At 44.6% G+C, this 14,755-nt stretch overlaps 2 protein-coding genes across 20 annotated transcripts in view; one reads left to right on the top strand and one right to left on the bottom strand.

Annotated features, from left to right (window-relative positions):
* Positions 1-4,518, top strand: part of FAM118A (family with sequence similarity 118 member A) — a 30,580-nt gene extending 26,062 nt beyond the window's left edge. For 9 of the 16 annotated variants that reach the window (XR_008652686.2, XR_010116988.1, XR_008652684.2 and 6 more), the window contains 2 exons: positions 150-502; positions 2,916-4,518. Coding sequence is in view for 7 of the 16 variants with exons in the window: in XM_063622940.1 (XP_063479010.1) it covers positions 2,916-2,935 (20 nt within the window). In the remaining 9 variants the exon portion in view is untranslated. The remainder of the gene's footprint in view (positions 1-149; positions 503-2,915) is intronic. The other 7 variants (XM_063622940.1, XM_055254133.2, XM_063622945.1 and 4 more) reach the window with 1 other exon arrangement.
* A 2,092-nt stretch (positions 4,519-6,610) lies between these two features.
* The window catches only part of SMC1B (structural maintenance of chromosomes 1B), a 67,998-nt gene continuing 59,853 nt past the window's right edge, over positions 6,611-14,755 (bottom strand). For 2 of the 4 annotated variants that reach the window (XM_055254116.2, XM_055254118.1), the window contains 3 exons: positions 12,403-12,472; positions 8,017-8,127; positions 6,611-7,203 (listed from right to left, as the gene is read on the bottom strand). In XM_055254116.2, the coding sequence (XP_055110091.1) occupies positions 7,102-7,203; positions 8,017-8,127; positions 12,403-12,472 (283 nt within the window). In that variant the 3' untranslated portion in view covers positions 6,611-7,101. Of the gene's footprint in view, positions 7,204-8,016; positions 8,128-12,402; positions 12,473-14,755 lie in introns of those variants that run through there. The other 2 variants (XM_055254119.1, XM_063622893.1) reach the window with 2 other exon arrangements.

Genomic DNA, 14,755 nt, shown 5'->3' with positions numbered 1-14,755 from the left:
GAAGACATTTGTGTTACTTCTTACTTTTTGAGGCGCTTTTAGGTTCTTCTTTCCCCTTTGTTTTCCAAAAACTAACGTTTCCCAATATTCTTAAACGTATGCATTCCCTCAGCTTTCAGAACTGAAGAAGAAATTTTTTTTTTTTAAAGTATGCATTCTCTTCATCCTGCCACTCCACATCTCCCAGGACACCTTCTCCTGGTCGGCTCCGCTGGGGAATGCTGCCTCCTGAGCTTCCCTCCTTCTCTCTGAGATGGAGGCCCAGGTCTCCCTTGTTCTGGCCCCCCATCCATCCTGCTAGTACCTCCTGGGGCTGCTTCTGCAGACCCCAGTGTGGGGTCGCCTCCTGAGGGCCATATGTCTGCAGGTGTCTGTGCCATACTCATGCTCGCGCGAGTTTTGGCATGGGGTTCTCGGTTGTGATTCCCCCGGACTCCACTGTCTGAAGACCAGGTTTCCTATGAAGAGGGTCTGATGGGAACCTGTTCCCAGTGATTTGAAGGTACCCGTTGCTTTTTTTGCTGGGAGTTTTTAGGATCCTCTTTTCCCTTGATTAGAAATTCAGTGAGGATGTATTTAGGTGGAAAACTTAATACCTGCCTTACTCACATGTTCTTTTTCCTCTTCCATTTCTCCAGTTCTGGAATAGTCTGTGATTGTCTTTATTTCTTCTTTCCATCTTCTCTGTTCTCCTTTTCTGGAAGTTGTACTAGTTGGGATTGCCTGGATTGATTTCCACCGTCTTTTAAGTTTTCTCTGATGTCTTTTTTTTACTTTTTGAGACAGAGTCCTGCTCTGTCGCCCAGGCTGGAGTGCAGTGTTGCGATCTCGGCTCACCGCAACCTCCGCCTCTTGGGTTCAAGCTATTTTCCTGCCTCAGCCTCCTGAGCAGCTGGGACTACAGGCGCACACCACCATGCCCGACTAATTTTGTATTCTTAGTAGAGATGGGGTTTCATTATGTTGGCCAGGCTGGTCTCAAACCCCTGACCTTGTGTTCCACCCACTTTGGCTTCCCAAACTGCTGGGATTATAGGCGTGAGCCACTGCGCCCGGCCAAGCTCTTTTCTTAGTTACCTTTTCTCAGAGCATCTGTTGTTGTAAGTCTGTGAGAACTCTGGAGACAGAAGTCAACCTGGTTATCTGACTCTACTACATTCCTGAAAACATTGGGAGAGAGGATTTTCGTATAATAGGAGTTTATATTTAGTACTTTATATAAGTAAACCAAAGTAAAACACTCTTAAATACCTATATAGCAGTCCACCCAAAATTTCTGAGAGCTATGAAGCATCCAGCTTATCAGTTACCTCTTCATTTAACATTTAAATCCTTCAGTGGGTGTGCTGGAGCAGTATTATGTCCCTACATGTTCCTTCAACACCACAGGGACCATGTGCAACAGTACATGTTATAAAGATTCTTAGTGAGTGCAAATTTAGTCAAGTAAAATAAGGCAGCTCTAAAAGGGCCACCTGCAGAGTGAATTATAGCATAAGCGAGGGCTGGCGGTAGGGGGTGGGGGTGCCCTAGCTTCCTGCCGTCCAGGGGCAGGGAAGATGAGTGAGCTGATGTGGGGGTCCTTGTGGGAGAGCTGTGAGGGGCAGCTGTCACAGACTCGACATCCTTTCATTTCGTTTTATACAACTTTGGCTAGGCGTAGTGGTTCACGCCTGTATTATCAGCACTTTGGGAGGCTGAGGCAGGTGAATCACCTGAGGTCAGGAGTTCGAGACCAGCCTGGCCAACATGGCAAAACCCCGTCTCTACTAAAAATACAAAAATTAGCTGGGTGCGGTTGCGGGCGCCTGTAGTCCCAGCTACTCAGGAGGCTGAGGCAGGAGAATTGCTTGAACCCAGGAGGTGGAGGTTGCAGTGAGCCGAGATCGCACCATTGTACTCCAGCCTGGGTGACAGAGCAAGACTCCGTTTCAAAAAAGATAAAATAATAATAATAGTTTTATACAACTTCAAGTGCACTTGGAGGCACACACGTTTTAGAGAATTCGATTTTGATATTGTTTTGGATCAAACTGTTTGAAATCTTTTTGCAAATATTTGGATTGTGAGTTCAGCTAGTAGAACCATCATATAAGTGAAAACACAAAACTGGTGTTCTGTGAACTGTTTCCTCTGGGGTAGGTGGTTCTTTTCCACTAGTTTCTTTCATGTTCATTGTTTTGTTTTCTGCATATCTGGGCTTCTCCAGTGCCTGCTGACAAGAACGAAGGCCCGGGCGATTATTCTCAATAGATTGGCTTTCTTCTGCTGTTGCTGCTGTTGCGTGTACATAGATTTTGTCCCCCCGTGGCCTACCTCTGACTGGTGTGCACATCGGGAGCAGGGCCTACTGCCTGGTAGACCCTGCTATGGAGCATTGGGCAGGGGTTTTCTTCAATACCTGTGAGATCTGTGCCCCTAGACACCATCACCTGCACCTGCAGCCCCGGCTCTCCCCACCCAGGCATGTCTCCTTAGGGCGAAGCTCCTGGCCTCTGTTGTACAGAAAGCCTTGGCCTGTCCTGCATGTGGGTGAGAGAAGCCAAGCCTGGGGAGCCCAGAGGAATCAACAGGCTTATTCTTCTCCATACCTCCGACAGGCTCTCACTGTATGTTTGTTGAAATTGCCCCATTCTCAGTCCACTAAGAAATAAAAGAGCATCCATGTTCATGGATTGAGATTCCCACAGATCATTGCAAATGTAATGTCATCACTTGCTCGATCCCCTGATAGTATTGATAATTACACAAGGTCATTTCCAGACAGTGGCTACTGTTTCCATTGTGGAGGGGTTTTCAAAATCTTCCGTACATAAGAACAATTGTAAAGCAGTTTCTGAAATAGAAATCTATTGCACATAACTTCTTTTAGCTGGACTTTAACCCTTGGGCATTTCGTTCTTTTATTTAAACAGATGATGCTGGAGGGTCTTGAAATCTTTAAAACCAGTAAAACCTGCAACTTGAAAACTAGCCTTCTGTAACCACAGTGCCCAAACGAAGAGGAATGTGTGGAGAACTCCACGTGATCTCTGATTGCGAAACCGCCACATACACCAAGAGAGCCACATGGGCATGTGGCCCTCAAGGCTGGGTGAGAGGGCTCCCCTGTGTGTTGAACTGTGCAGGAGGTGACGCAGACGCACTTCAGGTGGACTTTGCAAGGACTGATGGATAGCTACCTCAGGGGCCAGAATCCGTGGGAAGGGGTGGACCTGGTGTTCCCGTTCCCATCTGACAGGCTCTCTTTTGTCAAGGTGGTATTTTTCGTAATAAAAGGGGAAGAGTAAAGACTGTCCAAGCAACAGTAGTTGCCAAAGAGAAAATACGAAATAGACACTTTTTTTTTTTTTTTTTTTTTTTTTTGAGTCAGAGTCTCACTCTGTCACCCAGGACAGAGTGCAGTGGCGCAATCTCAGCTCACTGCAGCCTCCACCTCCTGGGCTCGAGTGATTCTCCTGCCTCAGCCTCCCGGGTAGCTGGGATTACAGGCGTCCACCACCATGCCCAGCTAATTTTTAAATTTTTAGTAGAGTTGGAGTTTCACCACGTTGGCCAGGCTGCTCTCGAACTCTTGACCTCAGGTGATCCGCCCGCCTTGGCCTCCCAAAGTGCTAGGATTACAGGCATGAGCCACTGTGCCCGGCAAAATAAACACATTTTATAATTTGTATGTGGAAACATGTTACTATACAAAGCATTTTAAAGGTCTGTTTTAAAGGTATGTTTGTTCCACTGTTAAATAGTAAAGAGTGAATCAGCTAGTGAAAATGTTTTTAGGGAGAACAGCTGGATCAAAAGGGCTTCTTTGGAATTAGGTTGTTTTAGTAACTTCTGTTCCAAAGAAACACAGGTCTGATATTGCTAAGAACTGAAATCGGAGGAGGCAGAGGCCCTTTTCAGAAGTTCAGGCCAGCGTTGTGCAGGGCCACTGTAGGACTGACAACCGAGATAGCACAAGTTCGAAAGACCAGGTTTCAAACATTACAAATTCCAGGCTTTGCAAGTCTTTATTCTCTGGGGTAAGATCCAGTCTTTCTGTTATTGTCTCTTAAGATTCTCTTCCATGGCCCACATTAAGGGAGTTTGCAGAGAGTGAGGGAGGCAAAACTTGAAAAGGGCCTGCAACACTTTAAACCTTCTCAGGTTCACCCACATGAAATGGCTGTGCTGAGTGCGCTGCTGGTGCCCGGGGAGCTTCTCTGACTGTGACCCGGCAGAGGCTTCCGTGGCGGTGCATGAGCGGCCCTACAGTGGAGGGTTGTCTTTGGAAACAAACAGCCCTGCTTGGTTTCAGTTTGAGGCCACTTATCTTCCATGTGACATTTCTTGCCACGCCCTGTAACACTCCCCATTGATGACTCCCATAGGTACAGAGAAAGTTAAGAATAGGAAACAGAAGGGTAGAATGCATAGGGAGGGAGAGAAGCCCTGAAAACATTTTTTTTTTTTTCTTTTTGAAGCATGGAAAACAAATCTTTTATGCCGCTCCAGCCATAAATAAAATTTTAACTTCAACCCTGTGTGCTCAGTGTTTCTTTAGTTACGCCAAGGCTTGCTAGAATGTTAGTGAGAATTTTTAGCTTGAGTTGCCACCCAACTGTGAAATCAACTAAATGATTACTTGAATGTATTTAAATGTTTTAAAAAGCAAACATTATACATTTTTTTTTTAATGTCATTTAGTAAGTGCAGTCAGGGAATATCTGAATCTGAGAGCTGGCCAGACACAGGGTATAGCAGAATTACAAGCATAGAGGATGCTGTGCAGTAGGGTGTAAAGCTCATTACAGCCCATTTTTAAGAAAAGCTTTGTGTGCTCTGCTGGAGGACGCAGCCATGTTGCTGCACCACATGGATGTATCTAGTCGGATGTATCTAGTTCTGTTGTATGCTCACTGTAGAATGTAAAGTTTATTCCAATCCGATTGATAGACTAGAGGCAACTCCAGCATAGTGCACTTGCTTGTGTATAGTTTAGTCAGTGAGAAACATCACATCAGGAGGCAACAAAGTTGGCCCTGCTGTTTACTGCCTCAAGCTAGAATAGCTATTACATTTTAAAATGGTTACATTTTAAGACAAGGCAGGTAGCTCAAACCTGTAATCCCAGCACTTTGGGAGGCTGAGGGGGGCGGATCACTTGAGGCCAGGAGTTTGAGACCAGCCTGGCCAACATAGTGAAACCCTGTCTCTACTAAAAATACAAAAATTAGCCTGGGTTGTTGGCGTGCGCCTGTAATCCCAGCTACTTGGGAGACTGAGGCAGGAGAATCACTTGAACCAAGGAGGCAGAGGTTGCAGTGAACCAAGATTGCACCACTGCACTCCAGCCTGGGCGACAGAGGGAATTCCATCTAAAAAAAATAAAAAATAAAATAAAATGGTTACATTTTAAATAGTTATACAAGTACCTGCTAAGAACCTCCTTACTATCTCAACAAAGCCTGAATATGTGCTGTGGCCCTTAAATTAGGTTACTGGGTATGCTGTGCTGTATCAGAAATGACTGAACTTGGTGGGATCACTGACAGTCTATAAGTCAAAGTTATGAAAGAGAACGGCGAAGCGCGGTGGCTCACGCCTGTAATCCCAGCACTTTGAGAGGCTGAGACAGGTGGATCACTTAAGGCCAGGAGTTCGAACCTGGCCAATGTAGTGAAAACCTGTCTCTAGTAAAAATACAAAAATCAGCCGGGCACGGTGGCAGGTGCCTGTAGTCCCAGCTACCTGGGAGGCTGAGGCAGGAGAATCGCTTGAACCCAGGAGGTGGAGGTTGCAGTGAGCAGAGATCGCGCCACTGCACTGCAGCCTGGGCAACAGAACGAGACTCCGTGTCAAAAAAAGAAAGAGAAGGACAAATAGAGTGGCTTCTGCTGTCTGCAGTTCATAGAGGTCAGCTATCTCACCGTACTGGAAGTCCCCTCCGGGAAGGAACCAAATCTTTTTGAGATTTAATTTCTTCCTCACAGAGTGCATTCTGTTAGTACATGAATCAAGTGTTGTTAAAACGGATACATTTACTCAGGAGGCTACTCCTTGGTTAGCACTTGGGCCCAAAGCAGTCTGAAGTGGAAGCCCACCTCAGAATTTTCTTGTTCCTTTTTTTTTTGAGACAGTCTCTGTCACCCAGGCTGGAGTACAGTGGCGCAATTTCAGCTCACTGCAACCTCCACCTCCTGGGTTCAAGCGATTCTCCTGCCTCAGCCTCCCGAGTAGCTGGAATTACAGGCATGTGCCATCACACCTGGCTATTTTTGTATTTTTAGTAGAGATGGGGTTTCACCACATTGGCCAGGCTGGTCTCGAACTCCTGAGCTCAAGTGATCTACCCGCCTCAGCCTCCCAAAGTGCTGGGATTACCAGCGTGTGAGCTGCCACTCCCGGCCTGTCTTGTTGCATTTTGAAGTGGAAATGAAGTGGTGAAAGTGCAGCTTTCCTGCACATAACAACGTTTGTAAGTGGAGAAGTCAGTTGTCACTTGAGAAACTCTGTATTCAATATTTCTGGAACAAATTCTATTTAGAAAAATTCAGATTGCATTGAAAGAGACATAATTCAGTTTCACCATTAAAATATTTTTGGCTTCTAAAATTCTACATTGGAGACATTTGAAATTAGAACATTTTTTATTGATATTTTCAATACTAACAGTTTCTCTGAAACAATTTCCCAAAAGCCAGGTTCAACAGTTTATTAACAATCTTATAACTAGTATGTTTAAAAACCAAGAGAAGTTCCCTTCAAGATTACTTGGGTGCAAGGCAAGATCAGAGTGAAGATGAAGCCGAATTCAAAATTTTTCCAACCAGACTAGCTTATTTCAAAATAGAAGTTAGAATTATAGTACAAAATTGTACCTTTTGTTTGTTTTTTAAAAACTCATTTAACACTAGCTCTCACTGAAAACTTTCCCTACTAGAATGGGGTCTGAACACTCAACTAAAGTGAGCCACAGCCTCTTTGGCTAGAACGACTAAGGTTTCTCTTAAAGGGTGCACCAGGCTGGTCCTGCTTGCTCCAGAAGTCTCCTGTGGAAGAGCCGTGTGAGTATTAGAGTGGGAACTGAACAGTGATCAGGTGACCCCTGCAGGACTGCCTCTAGCGGGACTCTCCGTGTCTCTTGCTGCTTTCTTGGCCTTCAGTGTTTGGATACTGAGAAAGATCTAGGGTCAAAACTCGGCTGAACATGCAGTCGTCGTACTAAAAGGGAGAGAAGACAGTTAAAAGTTCCCCTAATTAGGGAAAAAGTATTATTAAAGTAAAATAAGAGCGATTAGTGAGTCTAGAATTGCATTCAAAAGGAATCTTCTTCAACCTAATAAGATATCTGCATTTATATCAGTTGTGGGTTTTTTTGGTATTATCTGGTATGAGAATTTCCATTACCATTACTCATGCATTATATTTCTAGGTGGTCCCCTAACATTCTGTAGGCACAGGAAGGTAAGTTTTTATCTTTGCTTAAAGGAAAATTCAGGAAGTAAATCCTAACTGTCCAAAACCAAATGACCTGAACTAGTGGCTCTACTCCATGAGTTCAGGTTAGTATTTTCAATGGCTTGAGAAAGGTGTGTTCACATTTTAGAAGTTACTGTACAACTTGGAACTTCTAGTGTATTTCTTTGTTTTGTCCTCTGATACTTTTGGAGGATAAATGGTTCCTTGCTCTACCACAGTGCATTTGTTTTTGCTTAAAACACTGAAACACTACAGAAATAAGTATAATGTTAACTTCGTGTAAATTAACATGGACTATTATTTCACAAAACAAAACTATCCTACTTACTGTTCTGCAATTTTCCATTTGCTTTTTTCACTTAAAATATATCTTCAATCTCTATGTATTGTCTAGGAAAACACTAGTAGTTACTTTTAATCTTATTTGATTAAAAAATCATTTCAGCCATAGACTCCATTTGGAAGTTTTAATTATAAAAGGAAAGCCCGGTGGCTGTCAGGGTACTAAGGAAAGTTGGCAGTGGGTACACTCCTCTCCCCTCTGATTGTCTTTACCTCAGGATAGATGCCGATCAGTGCATCGGCTCTGGAATAGAACTCTTCTTTTAGGGAGATGACTATCATCTGAAACTGGTCTTGAGTTTGCTCTTTGATGTAACTTGACACCTGGAAGAAATAAAAACACACATTTCACTAGGAAGGAAAGGCCTTGTCTGGGCTCTGGGGACAGTAATTCTGCATGCCTCTGAGTCTGGTCAGTTAAGGTGACAAGGACTTATCCACCTTTCCAATAATTCAATAAATCCTCAACAACTGCAGAAATGGAAACAGATTCTAAAATGAGATAAACTTCTTTAAACCTATGATCTAAAACTTTAAGAACACTTTAAAGAATAAAGCTCCAACTTAAGATACTGTGATGTGAATAGGCAATCAGCCTTTATAACAAGAAAAAAACTACCACTCAAAGTATTTTTTGAGGGTGAAAAAGGGCTGGTATTTAAACTTATAACCTCCAGGCCGGGCGCAGTGGCTCACAACTGTAATCCCAGCACTTTGGGAGGCTGAGGCAGGCAGATCACCGGAGGTCAGGAGTTCAAAACCAGCCTAAGTTACAAAAAAATTAGGCAGGCATCGTGGCAGGTGCCTGTAATCCCAGCTACTCGGGAGGTTGAGGCAGGAAAATCGCTTGAACCCAGGAGGTGGAGGTTGCAGTGAGCCGATTGCCACTGCACTCCAGGCTGGGCGACAGAGTGAGAGACTCCATCTAACAACAACAACAGCAAAAATCCAAAATAATTTCCATCTTCCTATTTTGCCAACTCAAAGCCTGAAAGGAAAAAAACAGGGCAATTATGTATGTATTCGTAATCCATAATCAAGTCATTTGGTTAGAGGTGAACTCTGGTTCCCTAAGGAAGCTCAATTCCAAGGAAATGAGAAGTGCAAAATGGACTCAATAGAGATGAGTCTTGGTGAACAAACCACTCAGAACTAGGACAGTGATAAACCCCAAGAAGAGAAAAACTACCAACAGTCTAACAAAGGTAATGCCAACTCCTGGGATTTCTCTGAGGGCCTAGAATGGGTCTTCTCTATGTGCACCAAAGATCCTGTGGACACAAGCTCTGGAAGTAGGAATGGCAGCTTCCATTGAGGAATGAGTGGCCATGTTTTACGTAAGAAAGGAAAGAAACTGCTCTAAGAGGCTGAATTCACAGAAGGAACTTCCAGCATTAGAGGCAATGGTAGTAGCCATTATGACAGGGCTGAAAAAAGGTCTTGGGCCCATAATAGGAAAAGAAGGGGAGATAGGATGCGAAGATGCAGGGCATGCGTTTTTCCTGGAGAGTTACCTATTGGGCACCCTGATCACAAGAGGGAGTGGAGGGTGCTTCATAGTTCTTCATACTACATAACTGCTCGTACTCAATTCAGCAACGGAGTGTCAGAAAGATACATCTCAAAAGGGATAATGCAATTAAGAGGTTTTAATACATAGGATGGGTACTAGTAAGAGTCTTAAGTAAGACCTAGTACCTGGAGATGCCACCAATGCAAACGTCTAATTCTTCCTCAAACAAATACCTTCAATGCAGTCAAGAAAAAGATAGCCACCAGGATTTCCCCTTACAGAATGTGGGATATAAAGTGCCAAAATTATCCTCCTAAGGGGAGATTTCTCCCAAATGAGTCAGCCATGGAGTCCAGTCATTTGATGCACACTGGCTGGCATTCAAGAGACAACTCAAGATGTTCTTCTGTTCCTATGTTTCCTTTACCCAGCTACCATGAAGTTTCTGGCAGAGACTTTTTGGGGGTATGGAGTTGATGTGATACTCTTGTGTATCCTGTGCCATGTTAAAAATGCAGGGCCTTCAAGAGATTTTCTCAGATGAATACAATTTGAGAAATGCTCAAAGACTACATTCATGCCATCAGAAGGCACCTCAGGTTGCAGCTACCCAGGCAATTCATGTGAGACTCAACAGAGTAAGAAATCAAGGAGGTCAGCTTCGGAGGTGCAGAACCTACTGGGCGGTACCCCGAGACTGAAAACATCTCTCAGCCATGGGCTCCTTAACATCACTCACAAGACTAGGTTATAAACCAGAATGCCAATGTATTTATTTATTTTTTAAATTTCTTTATAATAGAGACAAGGTCTCACTATGTTGCTCAGGCTGGTCTCGAACTCCTGAGCTCAAGTGATCCTCCCGCCTCGGCCTCTCAAAGTGTTGGAATTACAGGCATGAGCCATCGTACCTGGCCCAGAATGCCAATTTATAAATAAATGATGAGAAATACATCTCTCAGCATGACCAGAGCAGCCACCCTGTAAGCAGCTGTTAATGCAAAGCCTGGTCATTTCTAGAAGATGGATGGGCCTGGAATCAGAACCAGGAGAACCTAATTCACCCATCTCCAAAATGAATGGCCCCAGTAGCAGAACCATGATACTGGGAACTCTGCAGGCCGGTGCTACCCTTCCCCTGGGCAGTGTCGGGCACTGCCAGGATTTGCCTCCATCCTTTGTTCATGTTCCATAGCAGACCCCACTCTCATGTCCAAAATTCAATCTAGTCACCGTCAAGATGTGTGGGCTCTGAGTATCTACCCACTGATCCTTGAGTACTGACTAAAATTTACCTCTTAAGTGTGAAACTGTTCCTTAGTTCTCTCATTCTCTCAAAGACTGAAAACAGGATCGTGCTCAAGTACAGTAAATTATTGGATACATTTTGATAGAACTGGGAAGTAGGGCTGGCGTGGTGGCTGACGCCTGTAATCCCAGCACTTTGGGATGTTGAAGTGGGTAGATCTCTTGAGCCCAAGAGTTTGAGATCAGCCTTGGCAACATGGTGAAACCCCATCTCTAACAAAAACACAAAAATTAGCCAGTCTCATAACCTGGTCTCAAATAAATAGATTAAAATTTTTAAAAAAACTGGGAAAGTAGGATTTTAAACTTTAATTCTCTTGGAATTTATTTACAGATGGTACTCTTGGGCCTGTTATTAGGGGGTCTCTAATTCCCAATATCTAGATTTGGTGAGAAACCTGTTATGCCAGCAGTAACATTGTTGATCAAGTACAGTGATCCTCATTTGACCCCCATGTTGATTTCTCATCAACTCTGGAAGGTCCTCTAAGCCTTGAATGAAAACTACCCTGAATCGGGCCGGGCGCGGTGGCTCACGCTTGTAATCCCAGCACTTTGGGAGGCCGAGGCGGGCGGATCACGAGGTCAGGAGATCGAGACCACGGTGAAACCCCGTCTCTACTAAAAAAGACAAAAAATTAGCCGGGCGTGGTGGCGGGCGCCTGTAGTCCCAGCTACTCGGAGAGGCTGAGGCAGGAGAATGGCGTGAACCCGGGAGGCGGAGCTTGCAGTGAGCCGAGATTGCGCCACTGCACTCCAGCCTGGGCGACAGAGCGAGACTCCGTCTCAAAAAAAAAAAAAAAAAAAAAAAAAAAAGAAAACTACCCTGAATCAGCTTGTTTTAGATATTTAGCTTAGATTTCAAAAGGACTGATTTTTTTTTTTTTCCTGGAGTGCAGTGGCATGGTCTCGGCTCACTGCAATCTCTGTCTCTCAGGCTCAGGTGATCCTCCCACCTCAGCCTCTTGAGTAGCTGGGACCAAAGATGTGTGCCACCATGCTCAGATAATTTTTTTGTTAAACTTTTTGTAGGGACAAGTTCTCCTTATGTTGCCCAGGTTGGTCTCAGACTCTTGGACTCAAGCAGTCCACCCGCCTTGGCCTCCCAAAGTCTCTGTCGCTCAGGCTGGAGTGCAGTGGCACAAACTCAGCTCACTGGAAACTCCACCTCCTGGGTTCAGGCAATTGTCATGCCTCAGCCTCCCAAGTAGCTGGGATTACAGGCACCCACCACCACGCCTAGCTAATTTTTGTATTTTTAGTAGAGACGAGGCTTCACCATGTTGACCAGGCTGGTCTCGAACTCCCGACCTAAAGTGATCCACCTGCCTCAGCCTCCCAAAGTGCTGGGATTACAGGCCTGAGCCACGGGTACCTGGCCAAGGACTGATTTTTTTTTTTTTTTGAGACAGAGTCTCACTCTGTCGCTTAGGCTGGAGTGCAGTGGCACGATCTTGGCTCACTGCAACTTTGCCTCCCGGGTTCAAGTGATTCTCCTGCCTCAGCCTCCCGAGTAGCTGGGATTACAGGCGCCCGCCACCACACCCGGCTAATTTTTGTATTTTTAGTAGAGACAGGGATTCACCATGTTGGTCAGGCTGGTCTCAAACTCCTGACCTCGTGATCTGCCTGCCTTGGCCTCCCAAAGTGCTGGGATTACAGGCGTGAGCCACCGCGCCTAGCCCAAGGACTGATTTTTAATGAGCATTTTCCATTGCTTGCCTCACATGATCCTTGAATTGTAGACAATCTATTGAAAATGAAAAGCAGAAACTTACTTTGCCTATGTTAGTATTGTCTAGGGCTGCATCCACTTCATCTAAAACAAAGAATGGGGCAGGACGAAAACTAGAAAAAAATTACAATCAAGTAAGTTACAGTTTTCTATTTGTTTTACAAAAGACTTGGAGGAAAAGATTAACAGTATTCAGAATAAATAAAACACATTCTTTTGGATATTTCTAAGTAATCGGTGACCTCTGTTACTAAATCCAGTGCTCAGTTACCAGTCCACATGTATGTGACCTATGCAAGGAGTATTTGGGATTGGTCACTCCCTCCTCCTTGAAATACTGCTTTGTGACTTGTAGGGGGACACAGTCTACTTCCCCTCAGCCCCTGCTTTTTCTGAGTCTGCTGAGAACTCTTCATCTCTCCAACTTTGGATGGCTGCAGTGCCCTCAGGGCTCTGTGCTTATCTAATCAACTCCCTTGGTGATTAAATCTGGCCTCAGGGTTTTAAATACCACCCAAATACTGATGGCTCCCGCCCTCTTACCAATAATTCTAACCTGTCTCCTGAATTCTAACCTCAAATGTCCAACTGCTTTCTCTACAATTCCATGTGGGTGTCTAATACATTATCTCAAACTCATCTCAAAGCAAACTTCTCCCCTGCCCTCCAAACCTGTTCCCTCCTGTGGTCTTCTCCATCGCAGTTAGTGGCAGCTCTTATTACTCTAGTTGATTAGGTCAAAACCCACAGAGCCATCCCCTTCACATCTCTTCCTTCACACCCATACCTGTCAGCAAATTCTGTCTGCACAACCAAATCCTCTCACCTTGGCCCAATCATCATCTCTGTCTTTCACCTTGATCGTGACCAGTCTCCTAGCCCTGTGCCTGCCACTGCTGCATACAGTCTATTCTCCATCCATGCTAGGCTCACTCTGGCCTCGGGGCCTTTTGCACTTGCTATTGCTGATGTCTAAGAACATTCTTCCCTTAGCTGTCCACATGACCTGCTCCATTTATTCCTTCAAATTTTTGCTCAAATGTTACCTTCTCAAATAGACCTTCCCAGATGACTCTTTAATATTGCTAACCACTTCCCTGCCACTCACCATCTCCATTCCCTGCTTTTTTTCTCTATAGAACTTGTTACTTTCTAATATTCTCTATACTGGATAATTAGTTTACTAATTTACCTTATTTATTATCTGCCTTCCCCAACTAAAATGAAGTATCTTTGAGGCAGGCATTTTGTTTTGTTCACAGCTGTCTCCCCAGTGCCTGCAACAGCACCTGATACACAGTAACTAGTAAATATCGGTTGACTAAATGGATGTGGGTGCCACCTGTCTGATTCTGCTCAGATGACTTGTTCAAAGCAGGCCTCCAGCTTTTATGGTTTTCTCTTTTCCTTTCCTGTGGCAGCCTATTCCTTTTCCTTCTAGAGACCAGTAAAAAGTTTTCAAACTCTTGTCAAATGTTTTTGTTCCTGGTCATGGAAATAGAGAAGCAGCAGTATCTATATTTTACTAATTGTATTATGCGTATATTTTCTGAGACAGAGTTTTGTTCTTTCACCTAGGCTAGCGTGCAGTGGCGTCATCACGGTTTATTGCAGCCTCGAACTCCTGGGCTCCAGCAATCCTCCCACCTCAGCCTCTGGGTAGCTGGGCCTACAGACATGTATCACCACATCTGGCTAACTTTTTTCTATTTTCTGTAGACACGGGGTCTCACTATGTTGCCCAGGTTCAACATCTGTACTTTAGATTCAGAACATTAGATGAAGATCTGTACTTCAGATCTTCATCTAATGTTCTGAATGCTGAAAGAGGTTAATTGCCTTAATTGTAGATAACTTTTTGTTTCTTGATTTGTTTTACAAAGAAACAGTTCCAGTTCCACCACCATCAGTGGAAATAAGGAGATTAAATACTTTTTTTTTTTTTTTTTTTTGAGACAAGAGTCTCACTGTCGCCCGGGCTGGACGGTTGGAATGCAGTGGCGCGATCTCGGCTCACTGCAAGCTCCGCCTCCTGGGTTCACGCCATTCTCCTGCTTCAGCCTCCCGAGTAGCTGGGACTACAGGCGCCCGCCACCTCACCCGGCTAATTTTTTGTAGTTTTAGTAGAGACGGGGTTTCACTGTGTTAGCCAGGATGGCCTCGATCTCCTGACCTCGTGATCCGCCCGCCTCGGCCTCCCAAAGTGCTGGGATTACAGGCGTGAGCCACCGCGCCCGGCCTAAATACTTTTATAGAAGAAATACTTCGCCGGGTGCAGTGGCTCACGCTTGTAATCCCAGCACTTTGGGAGGCCGAGGCGGGTGGATCACGAGGTCAGGAGATCGAGACCACAGTGAAACCCCGTCTCTACTAAAAATACAAAAAAAAAAAAAATT

The sequence above is a fragment of the Symphalangus syndactylus genome, chromosome 18 (genome assembly GCF_028878055.3).
Source record: "Symphalangus syndactylus isolate Jambi chromosome 18, NHGRI_mSymSyn1-v2.1_pri, whole genome shotgun sequence".
In the NCBI taxonomy this organism is placed as follows: domain Eukaryota; kingdom Metazoa; phylum Chordata; class Mammalia; order Primates; family Hylobatidae; genus Symphalangus; species Symphalangus syndactylus.
This window is presented reverse-complemented; position numbering and strand designations above follow the sequence as displayed.